General features: G+C 38.0%; 1 protein-coding gene and 1 non-coding gene across 6 annotated transcripts in view; both read right to left on the bottom strand.

The window, feature by feature from the left end:
- Positions 1–296: 296 nt before the first annotated feature.
- Positions 297–16,115, bottom strand: part of NSD2 (nuclear receptor binding SET domain protein 2) — a 104,431-nt gene continuing 88,612 nt past the window's right edge. For all 5 annotated transcript variants that reach the window (XM_074904384.1, XM_074904383.1, XM_074904387.1 and 2 more), the window contains 11 exons: positions 15,288–15,488; positions 14,444–14,623; positions 13,251–13,407; positions 12,299–12,504; positions 11,750–11,853; positions 11,235–11,504; positions 11,023–11,139; positions 8,545–8,686; positions 7,743–7,849; positions 5,915–6,119; positions 297–5,023 (listed from right to left, as the gene is read on the bottom strand). In XM_074904384.1, the coding sequence (XP_074760485.1) occupies positions 4,752–5,023; positions 5,915–6,119; positions 7,743–7,849; positions 8,545–8,686; positions 11,023–11,139; positions 11,235–11,504; positions 11,750–11,853; positions 12,299–12,504; positions 13,251–13,407; positions 14,444–14,623; positions 15,288–15,488 (1,961 nt within the window). In that variant the 3' untranslated portion in view covers positions 297–4,751. The remainder of the gene's footprint in view (positions 5,024–5,914; positions 6,120–7,742; positions 7,850–8,544; positions 8,687–11,022; positions 11,140–11,234; positions 11,505–11,749; positions 11,854–12,298; positions 12,505–13,250; positions 13,408–14,443; positions 14,624–15,287; positions 15,489–16,115) is intronic.
- Positions 8,826–8,955, bottom strand: LOC141960461 (small Cajal body-specific RNA 23). The gene has a single exon (XR_012633630.1).

Below are 16,115 nucleotides of genomic sequence, written 5' to 3'. Positions count from 1 at the left end.
CAGGTGTTACTTTTCATATTCATCTCTTCACTGGGCTAGTGCAGCAGCAGACTCAGCTGAAGTAACCCAGCTGGTGGGGGGGTTAAGTGGTTACTGCCCTCAGATGCTCATTCTCTTCTCCCCAGGGGAGGTGTTAATGTTTAATAAAAAAAAAAAAAAAGATGAGAGAGATCAGAGAACTGATTTATCTCAGATGAAAAAATGGATGGGAAGAGAGATACATCATCATTTGCGGTCAGTCAAGTTGCCCAGAGAAGCTGTGGCTGCCCCCTCCCTGGCAGTGCTCAAGGCCAGGTTGGACGGGGCTTTGAGCAACCTGGTCTAGTGGAAGGTGTCCCTGCCCAGGGCAGGGGGCTGGAACTGGATGATGTTTAAGGTCCCTTCCAACCCAAACCATTCTGTGATTTTAACGGGGAGCAGCAGCAACGTGGGGATAGCACCATTCCTCAAACTCCACTGCACAGCATGGGCAGAGCTCCCCTCATCCCCCCCAACAGTGTCCATCATGCTGTTGATTTAGCAGACATTAAGTTTTCTCAACAGGCAAAAACCTGGCTTTTCACAGGAGCAGCAAAAGGACACAATCCTGATGCACAGCACCAGAGGGTCTCAGTAGAACAGTAATTCATTACTATCAAAGCAATTTTCTGAAACACTCTTAAAAAAAAAAAAAGTAGCTGCTGTTAGACATGGGAGATTCCACCCATGAAGTCAAATCAGACCCAAAGAAAAACCCAGCTGGAAAAGCAAATCACAGTCAACTTCAGACCTGACCAAGCAGGAAAAGCACCAGTGACAGCTAAACAAACTCAAGGGAACAGAACTGGTAGGACTGCATGACTCCAGCTCAAAGTCATTAAAGTCTGTAAAATTATAACCAACAGAAAACAGCACTGTAACAGGAAAATGTGCACTGAAAAAAAGGTCGATATTTATGTGATAAGCAACACTGTGAAAACAAGCCAAAACACAATCATTATCACCTCCATATAAGCTTAAAACATTATTACCATGGAGTCTCTTAGAAAGTCTTGGAGTGTAAGGTTTCACTATGAAAGAACATTCACTTCCCTCACTGTGAAAACCATGCTTGCTTAGTATGTATCATCTCACTTTTTTTCTTTAAAGAACAAACTATTTTTCTTCTAAAACAATTTTTTTCTTCTATACAGAGCTGTTTTACGAAAAAAAAAGAATTAGCAACTTCTTAAATAACTAGGAATAAATTTTAATATTTAATAAGACACTGAAGTTTCTCAAGCAGTCAGACATGGAATAATGTGACTCAACAATGTGGAAAAAATCCCATTAATACGTCTTTCAAGATATTTTGTTTTTCCAAGTAATTAAAATAAAAATCCTAAAAACTGACCATGAACACAAACTATTGAACAAAACAGACATTTAATTTGATTATTCTTCCTAGATTGTATGAAAATACATCTAACATATTCAACTGAAAATTGTTTCCATGCTTGCTCATGTGATAAAAGAACAACAAATTCTGAATTTGGCTATCATGTACCAGCTTTGAAGAGTCTGCTGGAAAAGGAAAGACATCTTTCTACTTTTGATGGGCAAGACACTAAGTACATAATTTAATGCCATGTAATATACCATACTTAGATGTTATTTAGATTAATTTATAATAAAAAATATTTTAAGTTGCTGAATGCTAAAATGTATTGAGTTGCATCATGAGAAAGCTTAATTTTTCAAGATTGTTTTCCCTTGTATTTGAACAGTGGGAGGAGGAAAAGAGTGAAACAACTTTTCTTTTGTCTTATTTTTTTAACAAAACTTCAGTCTATTTTCCCAGTGCTGCAGAGTAAGGTACAGAAGCCTTCATTAAAAGACACCTAAAAACCACCTTTCCTGATTCAGAAACTAAAATTCTACCAGATCACCACCTGAGTGACTTAGCTGAGCTCATGGGGTTACATGGTCAGTACACATTAAGGGAGAACATGATCCACATTTATTTTAAAGATCAATCTCCAAAGTATGTGATCAGCAGAAGGAATGAATTCCTAGCAACTCAAAAGCAAACTCCTAGTTTGCAGTCTCAGTGACGCAAGCCTTCGTTGGCCCAGAGTTGACTAGTAAAGAGCCGAGAAGAGGTAGAAGGAAGCAGAAAGTCAAACAGCCACTTGCTAAGATCTGTTTGAGTAAATTTAACGTTACGAAAAGAGCGCTGAGAGGGATTGCTTTGAATGCCAAAGTCTTTATTTACCCACAGACAGATACAAAATGGGTGGCTGTCCTGCATCCTGCCATACTAAATGTGCTTGTGAGCCCACCTGAGAGGCAGGCAGGGAGTTGTAGGCTCCATGACCGATCTTAAAACAGATGGTGTTACTGCAGCAGTGCCAAACAGTAACTATTTGAGATGGTGGCTTCTGGAAGTAGGTATCTGCCTCTTAGGACCTGGGGCATAACCATTCCAGGTGCCAGAGCTGTTACACCTATATATGAAGAGGAAAAAGCAACGAAACAACTAAAAAAATAACAAATTATAAAAGCAATGGAATGTAAAGGTAAAATTTTATAATAACTTATTTAAAGGTATTCTTATAAAGCCTTCCTTACATGGTATAGTATTCAAAGAATGGTCCCAATGACATCAAATTCCTTCATTTTGTCTAAAAGCAGTGAGGAAAATCTTTCTGCTTTACTACCTGATCTCACTTTCCTTGAAAACCAATATTAGAGAAACATACATAATACCATTTTTTGGTTTTGCTTTTAGGCACAGGCCTATGCTTCAGTCCTGGTATAACAAATATCTATAGCAGAGGGAAAGTTTCCCTCAAAGTCAATTAAGAAAAAAATCTTGATTTTTAGCTTGAGTGCAAGGCTTGGCGTACCACTTTAAAAAATGCAAACATGTAACACTTCCCTGTGTTTTGAACTGTGCTACTTTTTCAAAATTATTTGAAAAAAATTCATCTTACAAGAGTGTTTATAAAAATTGATTAAAAGAACAAAACAGTTTGGTCACAAAATAGAAATGAAAGAGTTCAGGATAGAACAATGCTACATTTTAAACCTCTTTCAATTAATATCTTCTAATAAAACCAAAGTTTTGATGTGCTGGGAACAAATGAGGATTTTGATAACTCCAAAAACTAAATCTGCAATCAAATCCTCGGGAAATACTTTGGGAAAAAAAACATACACTTTCATGAAATAGCAAGGCTTCGTTTTCAAAAGGGCTACACAGAGTTTCTGCACTATTAAAGGCAAACTAAGCTAGAATGTACACAAATTACTAAATGGACATGGAGGTGCACATTGTGTTTACATAGGCTAGGTAACTGGCACAAGTCAAAACTTACTTGTAACACTGCCTAATCACACACCAATGACATGCACTGGGAAGAAAACAGGTAAAGACATTTTTCTTTACCGTTTTTTCCTAGTTCTAATATTATTTCCATCAATACTAAATCTTGTATATTTATCTCACTGCAAGTGTGAGAACCTAATGGGAGCAAAGAATTCAAAACAGCTTTGCTGACACAACAAAGTGGCGATAAGATAGTCAAGAGCAGAGCTCCTAAAAATGCAAAGAATAATTTCAGTCTGCCAAGTCAAGTAGCCAGTTTTATAAAAACTTTATCAAAAGGAACAGTCAGACTAAATTTCATATTAAAATTGTTCCTTAGGTGCTTCTTCAAAAATCTATAATTTTTTAAACTTATTGTTTTGAATTTAATTTTTGCACTTTAGTCAAGTTTCACCTTCTGTTTAATTCAGGGGGGTTTTTTTGTTCTTTGTTGGGCATTTTTTGCATTATCACAAAGTTGTAATGCTTGAACTCCAAGCATTCCAAAGAAATGTTTGCCTCTGCGTTTTACTTGACATTAAAAAAAAAAAAAAAAAAATTGAGTAATTTTTTCACATAATAGGTTTTGTAAGATTTATTTTTATTAAGACATAAAAATCCTAGAGTATTGGGCCTAGATTGCAAGACAATATCCCTTTAAATCCAGACTTGTACAGCTCTGCAAGATCAAGTCACTTCTAATTCACTGGAATAAAATACAGGAAAAAACAGTATAGAAAAAAATCTCTTACAGTGTAAGATTTCCCCTCACTGGTACAGGGTATGCCTTTCCCACCACACACTGTATTTCTTGGTGGAAGGATATTTAAAAACACTTTTGTTTAAGAATCACTGGAGAGCTACTTTATAAGAGCACAAACAAATGATGTGTGTGGTTGTAGTGAGATACGCACCTGGATCATGAATGGCATTCAAGCACTTGCTCAAAAACACACAAGGCAAGCAAATCTCATTGGGACCACAGACCAAGCCATTTCTTACTTAAAAGGACTTGAGAGCTAATAACTTCTTTCAAGGATATACTATTTTAAACATCTGTTGGTTGACAAATACTATCTCAAAAACCTATGTTTACGCCTACATGGTTTGATTTTAACCTACCTCCAATCTGAAAGTATTTTGGAGGGAACCTTTTACATTCGTAACAATTCAAGTGTAACTGTAATGCTGAGTAATAAGTTTGGTTTGTCCTGAAATTTTCTGAACTATGCAGTTCGTTATCAGTGCAGAAGCAGCAGAAGACTGCTGTGGTTGGCTCAGTGGATTTATAAAAACAAAACAAAACAAAAATTCCCCCCCCCCATGTAACCTTTACAGAATATATGTAAAATTGTGTCCTTCCCTGGTCATATTCACAACTTATCTACAAGATAGTGTTGGCAGTAGAAACTGCAGTCCATGACTATTTGCATTCAGCTCTCATCCATCTGTTGTTCCTCTGCTTTCTCTTAGGCTTCAACTTGTTCAGTTTTTTGCGGGGTTTCTCAGTCTTCTGAGTTTCAACAGAATCCACCCCAAGAACATGTTCAGAGCAGCATAACTGTCCATTCAACATAGAATTTAGTACTGTCCCATCTTGATGTTCCTTGCAGAAAGAATTTGGGCAGAAGTGGCAGAAAGAAACAGAAGGTTTGCCACAAACATCACAGTGGTGCCAAGGACACTCCCACTTTCCTGTGATCAAAACCAAATAGTGTGTAAGCGGAAAGTAAAACGCGTCATCATCTTTTAAAGAAGTTTTGTGTTTTAGCAGCTGAACACACGACTTTCCTGACAAAACAAGGTAAGACAGCAACTACCACGGCCCATCTCAAAAATCAAAATATTACTTCTAAAGCTCAGCTGACAGCAGTAAGTAGCAGACGTGACATCCTCTCATTTAAATACAGCAGTCAACTCCAGCTAGAAGAAATTATTCAGGATTTACTCAATAGCATTCTACAGAACTTGCAGGTAGTAGTTCTACAGCCTGGTAGAGTATCCAAACATCCAGTCAACTGCTGCTTACCATTACAATTCTCACTTGTTTCAAGTTTTGCTCAGGACAGCTGGTGTGCTTGACCTACAGATGCTCTTCTGTCCCAGCATATTTTACCAGTCATTGTTTTACTTGTTTCTGGGATAATAGCTTCATTTCTTCATATCCCACCTGACATGGCTGACTGGAATCAGGTAACTCCTGTGGTATCTGGAACTGCAACCTGATGTCTGCTGCCCTTAACATTTTCCTACTTGCCTCGTTCCAGATGCTGTTGCTATTCTTTTGGCTTGAACTCAGCTGGCTTCATGCATTTCTTAGATATAATAAACTTTCCTGTGACAGTGCCACAGTGCTCCTACAGAATGATGTACTCTACCTACGTTCATAACAAAAGGCTCATTTTGCCAAAGAGGTAGGAGGAAGGCTATCATTTTGTCTCCATACTCAAGAAGAGTTCCTGCATGATGCACCAAGTTCTCACTATGAGAAAATGTTTTCAAGATGACACTCTTGCCAAGGTTTCAGTGCAATAAATGAGGTACCGGCACAATTTATTTATTTACATAAGAGACAAGCTGACTCACCAAAAGGACGTTTCACCAAACCAAGGCAGGAGAGATGATAAGCTTTAGTACAAGATTTCCTGTCGCACAATACCAGCTGGCCTCCATCACCACAACGGAAACAATCATCTTCAGATTCTTTCTTCCCTTCATTTTTCGTTCTGCGTCTCCGTGTTCTCTTTTTGGTCTTTTTGCCTTTCTCTTCTGAGGCATTAGTGGAAGAATTCTAAAAGAGTAAGATGCAAATCAGTAGATGCCAGTTTTGCAAAGGAAAAATATTACACAGCCTAGCAAAACTGTTGGCATGCCTGGCAGACTGAGCACACAGGCAAAAATTTGACTTGGTGCAGACCTGTCCAGTGCCCCACTGTACCTATCTGTGTTGACAAAAAAACCCACACTGACCCTTGTGAAAAGTCATCTTGAAACCAGATCTTGTCCCTACAATCCCTTCCTACTAGAAAGCTCTTCCACTTTCTTATCACTGAAAAAAGGTATTCCAATTTCCAGTCTCATCTACTTGTGGCTAATTTACCCCCATTTTGTTCTTGTATCACCAATCACTTCACCTCAATATCCATTTTTCTCTTCCAGTTGTGTAAACTCATGCTGGAATTACTAGACCCTGCATGGAATGGACAGCAGAATCTCAGGAGCTGTAGCTGTGTCCATAATGCTAGAAAGAATACACTAAAACTTATCCCTGTTTCAAGCTGACATTCTGCTGCTTGCACTTCAATTCTCCTTCACCAAATCATAGAAAATTCATTCTGGATGGTTTTGCAACATCTCTACCATCATTCCCTCCCCCTCACCCCAGTAATCATTACCTACTTTCTTTAAAACTAGCCCATTTTATCAATGCAGACAGCCCTGCAAAACCAAAATGTAACATTTCATTTTTTCATAGCTGTCTGTGTAAATTGATCACAAGCTTACGTGCAACCTCGCTTAAGCCTATCCCTTAACAAAAAATCAGCTATGTGAATTCTGGAGATTTTAAGTCCGCCCTCTGAAGTGCCTGATACTGAGCAGTGTGAAGGACCACACGAAGGTGCGTGCAGACTTTCCACATCCACAGGTGAGATTTTTTTTCCCTTGGGAATGTACTTGTGCCTTCCCTCGCACTCCTATGACAGCCCTTCAGGAAGCCCCATCAACTTCTGCTGGATTACAGGTTTTAAATTAACCTGACACAAATCATACAGGTCATTTCTTAATGTAATATGGTATCATTTTTTTCTCATTCAAAAGTGACATTTTTTTATTCTTCAGTTCAACTATTTTTTTTTTAACAAATCTTAACAAAATAATCATATTGTAAGGTTTAGATGGGGCAATATAAACTGCAATGTCAGAATAATCATCTCACTGATTGTAGTGAGGCTCATTCTTAGTCGGTTCCTAGCTCCTAAAACCCTTCTCCTCTCCATACTTCAAACAGGACTCAGAAGGTTATTCCTTCTAGAACCCCTTTTTCATATGCTTTTGATTCCAGAAGCTAGTGCCAGTAGGTAGCAATATTTCTTATTCAGGACACAAAGTAATTAATTTCTCATAGGAGAAAGGGGGAGAAAATATTTAGGGTGTTCCCAAAAGCGGTATTGCCTATTGTACTATCACAGCATAAAAATGTATTCTTTAACACCAAAGTTATGTTTAGCAAAATAATATTTCCATCTTCCCAGCTATGGAAACAGTAAGCTTTTTCCTCAAAGAACAGCTAACATCTGTTCAAGCGGTATTAACCCTTATCATAACATAAAACTTGTCCAGCAATGCATACCCCAAAAGAAAAAACATGGCTGGTAGACAAGATACCATCAAAATCTTTTGATCTATTACTTGCCTTTGGTCTGTCCCCAAGAAAACCACTGCAGTTTGGGGCACCACATTTGCAGACTGTTTTTTCATTGCCCAGACAGTCAAGGTTGTAATTAAAAGTCAGCTCTGTTCCTGAGTGAGATAAGACATAATCTTTCATTATGAAGGACGAAGTAACTAAGTCTACCAAAACTGTTACAAACAAATAAAGGTTTCATTATCTCTCTTCTGGTTTTGTACTTTCTTGCTGATCTATCACTGTAGGATTTCCCCCCTCTTTACTGTTCATAAGCACTGACAATGATTAACTAGATGTCTTATGCAATTACTTTTTAAAACAAAACAGTTTGACTTCACAAAATTGTGCATGAGTCTGGTCTACACACACAATTATATAGATCTATATATCCATACAGCTAGGTACAGCTATAGATAGATGTGTGTAAGTGCATGTGTGTAACACAAACCAGAACATACACACTTTTAAACACACTCCTGCATCCACTGCTTAAGCTTATCTTCACTTGAAAAGCTGCAGAAGTACTCTGAGATTTCTAAAACAATGTGCTCTACAACAGAAAGTGAATGCAAGGATACTAACTAGGGGCTCTTTGATGTTCCCTTAGAAGCAAGCAACAAAAAGCAACGATGGGACTCACTATTAAAAAACATTAAAGGAAAAGGCAGATCACAAAGCATCTCTTCTGTGTGAGGAGTTCTCTACAAAAATATTTGCACTGAATCAGTTAAACCATGACCATCCATTCATAATTGCACAAAAGATTTAACTTAGGAAATTAAACCAAAACCAACAGAAGCTGATATACCTGCAGGAATATCACACACAGCAAACAGGCCGACACGAGTGTCTCCATTTACTGTCCATTTTAGAGTTTCACAATTTGGTTGGCAGCTGTGATTCATAAACCGAGAATAGTTTCCTTTGGGGCCAGCATCAATAATACGGTCCTGGAGATCAAATCAGCAACAGAATTAATGCTTTTACTCTCCCACCCCAAATAAAATCAAATCTGTAAATTATTTCAGTAGTTGCATTCAAAACGGACATGGTTGCTAGCCAGAAGCACACAAGCAAAATGATGGTACGTGTTGTATTGAAAACTGTAGTGTCTCATGTGGCTGGAATGTGACACTCCCAAAGCAATACTCATGCTCTAGCTCACATCTTCCCAGAACCCATCACAGCCACATGGCAGGACAAGTGTTCTTGTGAGCACTGTAGTGGTCATGTTAAAGAAACCCCTCCCTCCAGAAAGCCTCAGTACTCAAAATCAGCCCACTTACCTTTTACTTTGCATTCACAAAGCTGTGATGCATTTACAAATACTGTGCCTTATGGTATTTATCAAGTCACTGCATGATTACTTGCAGTGATTATCAGTTTCTCACCATCTTTCTTTAGCTTAATCAGCTTGGTTTAAACAAAAATTAGCTCTTGATAAACAAAAAAATCCCACTCCTACATGCCTTTTAATTTCCATCCGCACCAAACATACCAGACATTAACAAAATAAAGTCTTGAAATAGCCAGAACTGTGTTTCTTTGAAGAGCTGCTTAAGAAAGTTTTGCTTATTTATGAAATATTATTATAGCTTCCTTCTGCACACATATGACTGCCATGACTATATGCACGTACATGCAGCCACTCCAACTGCATGTGCAGCTCAGTCTTATAATGGAAGGGGCATTTTTGCAGGACAGAACCACAGTGAGGATTTATTCAACTACAGCAAGAGTCAAACACACGTTCAGTTCAGTTTAACACACTGACGTTGTACATCAGTTTAGTAGAGCAGTGAGAAACTTAAGTGTTCAGGGAAACATGGTTTCATTATTCTTCAGTGATAACTCCAGCTCCTCAGTTACAGGACTAATGAAAACAGTGGCTCTGGTAATACAGAGCAGAATAGTCTCAGGCAAAAGAAAGGTGATTAGGACTGAAAAAACATGCAGGATTGACAGCCAACTCTTGTTTTCCTCTTAAGCAGCTGCTTTGAGACTGAATATATATAACCAATACCCCCTGCTATCCGGGTTCTCCACTTTCTTTCCCTTCTCAGGAACAAAATACTCAGAGATGTGCACAGAGAACCACAGATGCTGGATGAATTTGCTTTGCTAATTAATCTGCTAGATTACTTTGCTGCAGAATCAATTTATCAAGTGCTGGCTGGCTACTAATGTAGATAATACTTTCAGAGAAGTTTCCACAAAAGCACAAGCCTAGTTTTGCTATAAACAAAGAAAGGGACAGATAGTTGTAAAAAAAAATAAATGCCCAATATAGGACACAGGCTCACAATTATATTCCACACTCCTTTCAAGTGAGAATGTTTTTCTTTGTTGCTGTTGAAATTTTAGTATAAGGACTTCTAACAGTAGTTCTTTCAACTGTATCATTACTATTTTCCAAAACTTCATACTTCTTTTTAAGACTAGGCAGATAAAATACTTTTGCTGCACTTTATTTCAAGCAACAAAGTATAATTTATAGACCTTAATATATACTTTATCACACTAAGCAGTTAGAACTAATGAGATGTATTATATATATAGAATGGAGCAAGGAGGCTGTGCTGGTTTTGGTTGGGATAGAGTTAATTTTCTTCATAGTAGTTGGTATGGGGCTATGGTTTGGATTTGTGCTGGAAGCAGTGTTGATAACACAGGGATGTTTTAGTTACTGTTGAGTAGTGCTGACACAGAGTCAAGGCCTTTTCTGCCTCTCACCTCGAGTGGGCTGGGGGTGCAGAGGGAGCTGGGAGGGGACAAGCTGGGACAGCTGACCCCAACTGACCCAAGGGGTATCCCACACCCCATGACATCATGCTCAGCATATAAACCTGGAGGAAGGGGGGGACATTTGGAGCAATGGTGTTTGTATTCCCAAGTCACCGTTACATGGGATGGAGCCCAGCACGCCTGCAGATGGCTGAACCCCTGCGGGCCGATGGGAAATGGTGAATGAATTCCTTGCTTTGCTTGCACACACTTTTGCTTTACCTATTAAACCGCCTTTAACTCAACCTATGAGTTTTCTCACTTTTACCCCTCTCATTCTCTCCCCCATCTCACCCAGGGGGAGTGAGCGAGCAGCTGTGTGGGTCTTAGTTGCCAGCTGGGGTTAAACCAGGGCACAGGAACAGAAGAAATAATATTGCACATATATGAAACTGTAGAACATCAGAGGTAGCAGAGTGCCCTACCAAGGTAATCAACAGGAGGAAAACAGATCAAAATAATGTTATAATTAAATAACAGGAAAAAATGTAAAATACTCTACCTTATCAATAGTAAGCATATAGAAGTGGGTAATGTCATTTTCATGTGCATATTTGATTCTTGCCATACATTCCTCTTCGTCAATCAGCTCACCAACATACTCATTCACAAACTCTCCCTGAAAGATACCAAGTATCACTAGTAAAGTATATACCAAACTCACAAACAACATCACAAGTCACCAATTCTTTGCTAGGCAAGAACGATTCATACCTTTTTAATGTCTCTCTTAGCGACCAGACCCCACCCTTTCCCATCGGTTTTGATGATCTCTGTCTCAGGGTATTGACGTTTTGTAAAGCACTGGTTTTGGCACCGTTCTCCCGCTGGACAAACTTGTGGATGGCATTCATACATCAGCATCCGATTTAGGCACTCAGAATCAAAGCCACAAGGGTTTTCATCTGTGGGTTTGCAGTTGCACTTGGGAATCTCAGAAATGTCAGCAGTATATATCTGCACTTTACCACAAGGTTTATTCACCTGAATAATACATTAAAATAGTTCAAACATCACTTTAAAACATTTGAATCTATTGTAAGACTTATTACAGTGGTTACTAATTTGGTTTTGCAACACTAGATGTTCAACGGAAGCAAAATTTCATAATCTCATGACAAATGCCAGCACATCATCGCAACCTCTCCTCCCCATCTCACCACTCGGCTCTTTCTCTCCAATGCTGGCTTAGACCTTTGAGTATTCAGTGTAATTTCCTCAAAGTTTACCTTAATATGCTTGTATGGTGGAGGTTTACGTTCACTTTCTTGGGTTTCTTTGGCTTCTCGCTGTAGCTTTATTTCTCGAAATCGAGCTTCAGCTTCTCGCAAAGCTAAAAAAGATTGTTGTATCAACAGAAATGCTAGAAAGAGGATTACTCCTCCCAAGTTGACTTGCTCATTCCCATGTGTGTTAAACAAAGAATCATCTTCACTTCCTAGTCTCATCATTCAATTCTCTTGCAAACAATACTTCTGGAGTGTTAATGCTCTTAACAGATGTATTAATTCTACTCTTTCTGTCTCCTGGTTACACTGATCATTTCCTTTCCGGAAAGTAAAAATCATCAGAAATTGGTCCAAGTAGATGCTAGTCTTTTACAGGCCATGAAAATAATGCTTTCATTCATAGTAATAATGACTGCTGCCCAAGACACCAATAAAATTTTTAAAATTCAATATTGTAAAACAAATGTACAAAACCAGACCCAAGGCTATGTGTGAAGAAAGTAAAGCATGCATATCACAAGGTTATTTCTGTTACTTTTAGCTATGTACCATTTTTGAAGACTTTTCCAATTCCTTTGATTCCCTGGTATCTACTCCCTCTGTCTCCCTCCATATAAGGGAACACCCGTGCTTGGTGCGTCCAATAGTAATCCTTAGAACCAAAGAAAAACACAGGAAATTCTCCAATTTCATGCTTCATTTTCTGGATATTTGGGGGAACATTTTTCGGATGGCAAACTTCTGCAGGCCACCATCTAGCACAGAAGTACAAATAAAAAAATACAGCATTTTAGTCAAGCTCTTTCTGCAAGAAATAGTTTCACAAAATCACCCTGAACAGAAGTAATGGATTGTTATTTCCAAGAACCAAGTGGATTTAAAATCCTTTCCTCCCCCCACTCAGCAGGCAATCAGAGAAGATAGGACTAGACAAGGAAAGCCTGACACTCATATCTGTGGAACTTTTGCTCACCTGCAAGATAAGCAAACACATAAAGCTCCTTGCATCTGGTTAGCAAAAACATAATCTTTAACAAGGCCTACAAATCACTGTAATTGTCAAAGATCAAGAGAGATCTGATAATAGCTATTAACACTTCATAGGATAAACCCCACCCACCTCTATCTTACTCAAATCTCAATGAGGTGTAAACCACTGACAACCTGAGTGACTTATGTCCCATCCTGCAAGGTAGCAATTTAGCCAATTACAAGTTATACCAGCTTAATTATTTGAAGAGATCTCTTAAACAAAAGGGGTGGAAAGCTATACAGTAGAAGCAGATGTCAGAATACTACAAGTCCTGTATGCATATGTCTTGGCTGAGAGCAACAGCCAAGCTACAGGTCTCTGAACTTGAAGTTTACAAGGAGATGGGGTCCCGAGCTCACAGGGGAATGTGAAATCTGTGTGCAGCAAGGCTGGCCTACAGAAGCAACCTGTATGATCCTTCATTAAACATGCCAGTACTGTAAGACAAAATAAATCCGTTCATCAGACCTGTAATTTCCCAGTTTAACCCAAATAATATCCTGGAAATGGAGCTTCTTCCCCGCCCTGCAGTCATTGCAGTACCAGCTCCCATCTGGCATTTCAATGTTTAAACAGTCTGGGTGAAAGGCTGCAGGACATGACTCGCAGCACAACAAGCTTCCTCCTTCAGAGAAAAAGAAAAAAAAGGTTGAAAAACATCAAGACAAAAATAAAATTTTGCATTCCAACCAGGTTCAAAGCGGGGTGATACACATGTGGTACGTTCAGTCAGAAAATAAATGGTTGAAACATGCTGGCCTGCAACAAATACATATCATTCAGTTGTGTACAAAGCCAAAAGGTCCTTACTAATTTGAATGCCTGGCAGACTAGGATTAGTAATACATACAAAATAACAAGCAAGCTAGTGATAAAAAAGCCAGAATAATGCAGTGCAAATTATAATTACTTTACCTTAATGACTACAATATATTTAACACAGTTTAATATATATTAATATTTCACTTTATGAAAAATTTCAACAACATATTTCTATCTTTTTTTTTTTTTTTTCCCCTGAGGGGGAGAGGGAATGAAGTTGCTTGTTTGTTTCATGAACTATCAAGCGGAGAGTTAGCTGCAGCTTAAAAGCTGCTATGCTGCATCTTAATTTGTTAACAAATCAGGTAAACTTTCACTCCTACGGTTTAAACAGCACTATGCATTTTGTAGTTCTCAATGAGAAATAAATTTATTGTACAGCATAAACCAAAACACCCTTAATTAGTGGCACTCCCAGCAACAAATAATACTGATTCAATTTGCTGTCTGCTGCTAAACTAAAAGAAACTCTTAAAATATTTATGTTTTAATCTTTTGTATTACCAATAAAGAAACACAAAAAGCTTCAGTACATTGAACACAGGGGAAAGAACAGAGAAATACTTCTCATTATGTGTCTCTGGTAGAGAATTAAATCAGGCTTCTGGTTGCTGGACGAACTCCAAATAAAAACATTCCTTAATAAATTATATCTGCAAAAAAAGGATACTCAAAAACTTGAAGAAGCACAAGACAGCCTGAAGTTATTTCAATACCTAACAGAGCCTAACTTAATATGCTGCATTTCTAATAATTTTCTATAAACAGATTAGTAAAATTAAATTGAAGAATAAAATGTTTTGATGCTGCATTTATGAAAGAGTTTTACAGCAGTTTACCTTTTGAACACACAAAGCACCAGCTCACATTGACATGCGCATGATGACTTTTTCCTTTCATGGCAGTGAAATGATTCGTACAAACAATGCTGTTGGAAGCGATGACTGCACATCCCGCAGCAATGCAAACGTCTCCAGCATGGTATGCAACAGGACAGCGAACACAACGCATCATCTTTCCTAGCAAAGCAGAATACTGCCATATTATTTTTGAACAAAACGGATTTATTATTTGAGCTAAGAAATTGTAGTACTGCCTGAGCTAGCCTATACACATACATCATTTATATTTTTAAAGTCAGCATATTTGCATTTAGCAACAATACTGAATTAACCAAGGTTTTTAAAGAGCCCTACACTGAGTTTAAAGCACTACAATATTTAAATGTGAATGTTTTAACTGTGCACACCAGGGCAGACAAGCTTTCCTCAGTCATGCAATTTTGTCTACAGATGCTGCTCAAAGCTAAAAATATTCACAGAATCAAATGTCCCCACGTTCAGCAAGCCTTGCTGCTGTATTTGTGCAGTCACGGGTCTTGCCCTCACTCTACTCAGCCTGCCTCTCCTCATCATATATGCCCTCTAGATTTCATTCTCTCTTGAAAGCATTGTTAACTATAGGTAATTGAAAGTTAGTTAAAAAAATGGAACATAAACAAGTTAAATATTAACGTTCACTAAAAATTATTCAATTATTATTTTAAAAAAATTTGGTATCAATCAACAGTCCATGAACACCTGAAAAACTGCAGTTAGCAGCTATTAAATGGGCAGATTCCTTATATTAACATACCATAAATAGACTTAATTCACCAGTCATAAAAACGTAAAATGAAACTACCTTTTGAAATTCGTGGATGTGAAGGGTTACTAACATGACAGCTTAGGCAGCTGTGGAGAGGACATCGAAACCCCCTGTTCTCAAACACCGTAAGATGAAATTTTTTCACACAAGCTTCATGGTAGAATTTTCCGCAGTGGGATACGACACAGCGTTTCACATCTGCCTTCCTCTCTTTACATACAAAACAGGTATGCACACCTAGTGCAAAAGTAATAAAAATAACGTAACTAATTTTTCATCCATACACGGGAATTTAAAATGCTTTTGCTCTGAGTTTCTGTTATGCATGGGGGAGTTGCTTTTGTTACGTTGTTTTTTTTTTCCTTAAACAGCATTCTATTATTTGATGAAGCGCTTTATTTAAGTTTTTAGTGTTAAATACTAATCTGCTCAGATACAGATAAAATAAAGTTACAATGCAACACCACTGCAATTAAAGTGTACACAATAACACCCAAAGCCTCACCAATCTGCTTTTACGTTCTTACTTATAAACCTCAGTATGCCAGGATGACTGTGGATTTTTTATTTTCAAAGCAGTGAAATAGGATGATGGGTTGTCTGTGGCCCTGTGAAATTTGAAGTAGGTCCACAAACCAGAGACAAGCATCCTCAAGTCTTCTCTCTGGATGGCCTGAAATTGGTTTATTTTGAAGCAGCCTTGTTCCAACAAGGTTTACCACGTGTACTGAACTGAACTTACAAGCAAGAACGCAAATCTTTTATGTAAAGTTTTAAGATTAAGAACTTCCAAGCAGTTATTATAGGATTAAAAGCAAATGAAATTAATAGCAGTAAGGTAGTCTTTTAATAGGAAAAGCAAGA

This window comes from Athene noctua, chromosome 4 (genome assembly GCF_965140245.1).
Source record: "Athene noctua chromosome 4, bAthNoc1.hap1.1, whole genome shotgun sequence".
Taxonomy (NCBI): domain Eukaryota; kingdom Metazoa; phylum Chordata; class Aves; order Strigiformes; family Strigidae; genus Athene; species Athene noctua.
The sequence above is the reverse complement of the archived record's forward strand: the minus strand, read 5'-3'. Positions and strand labels throughout refer to the sequence as shown.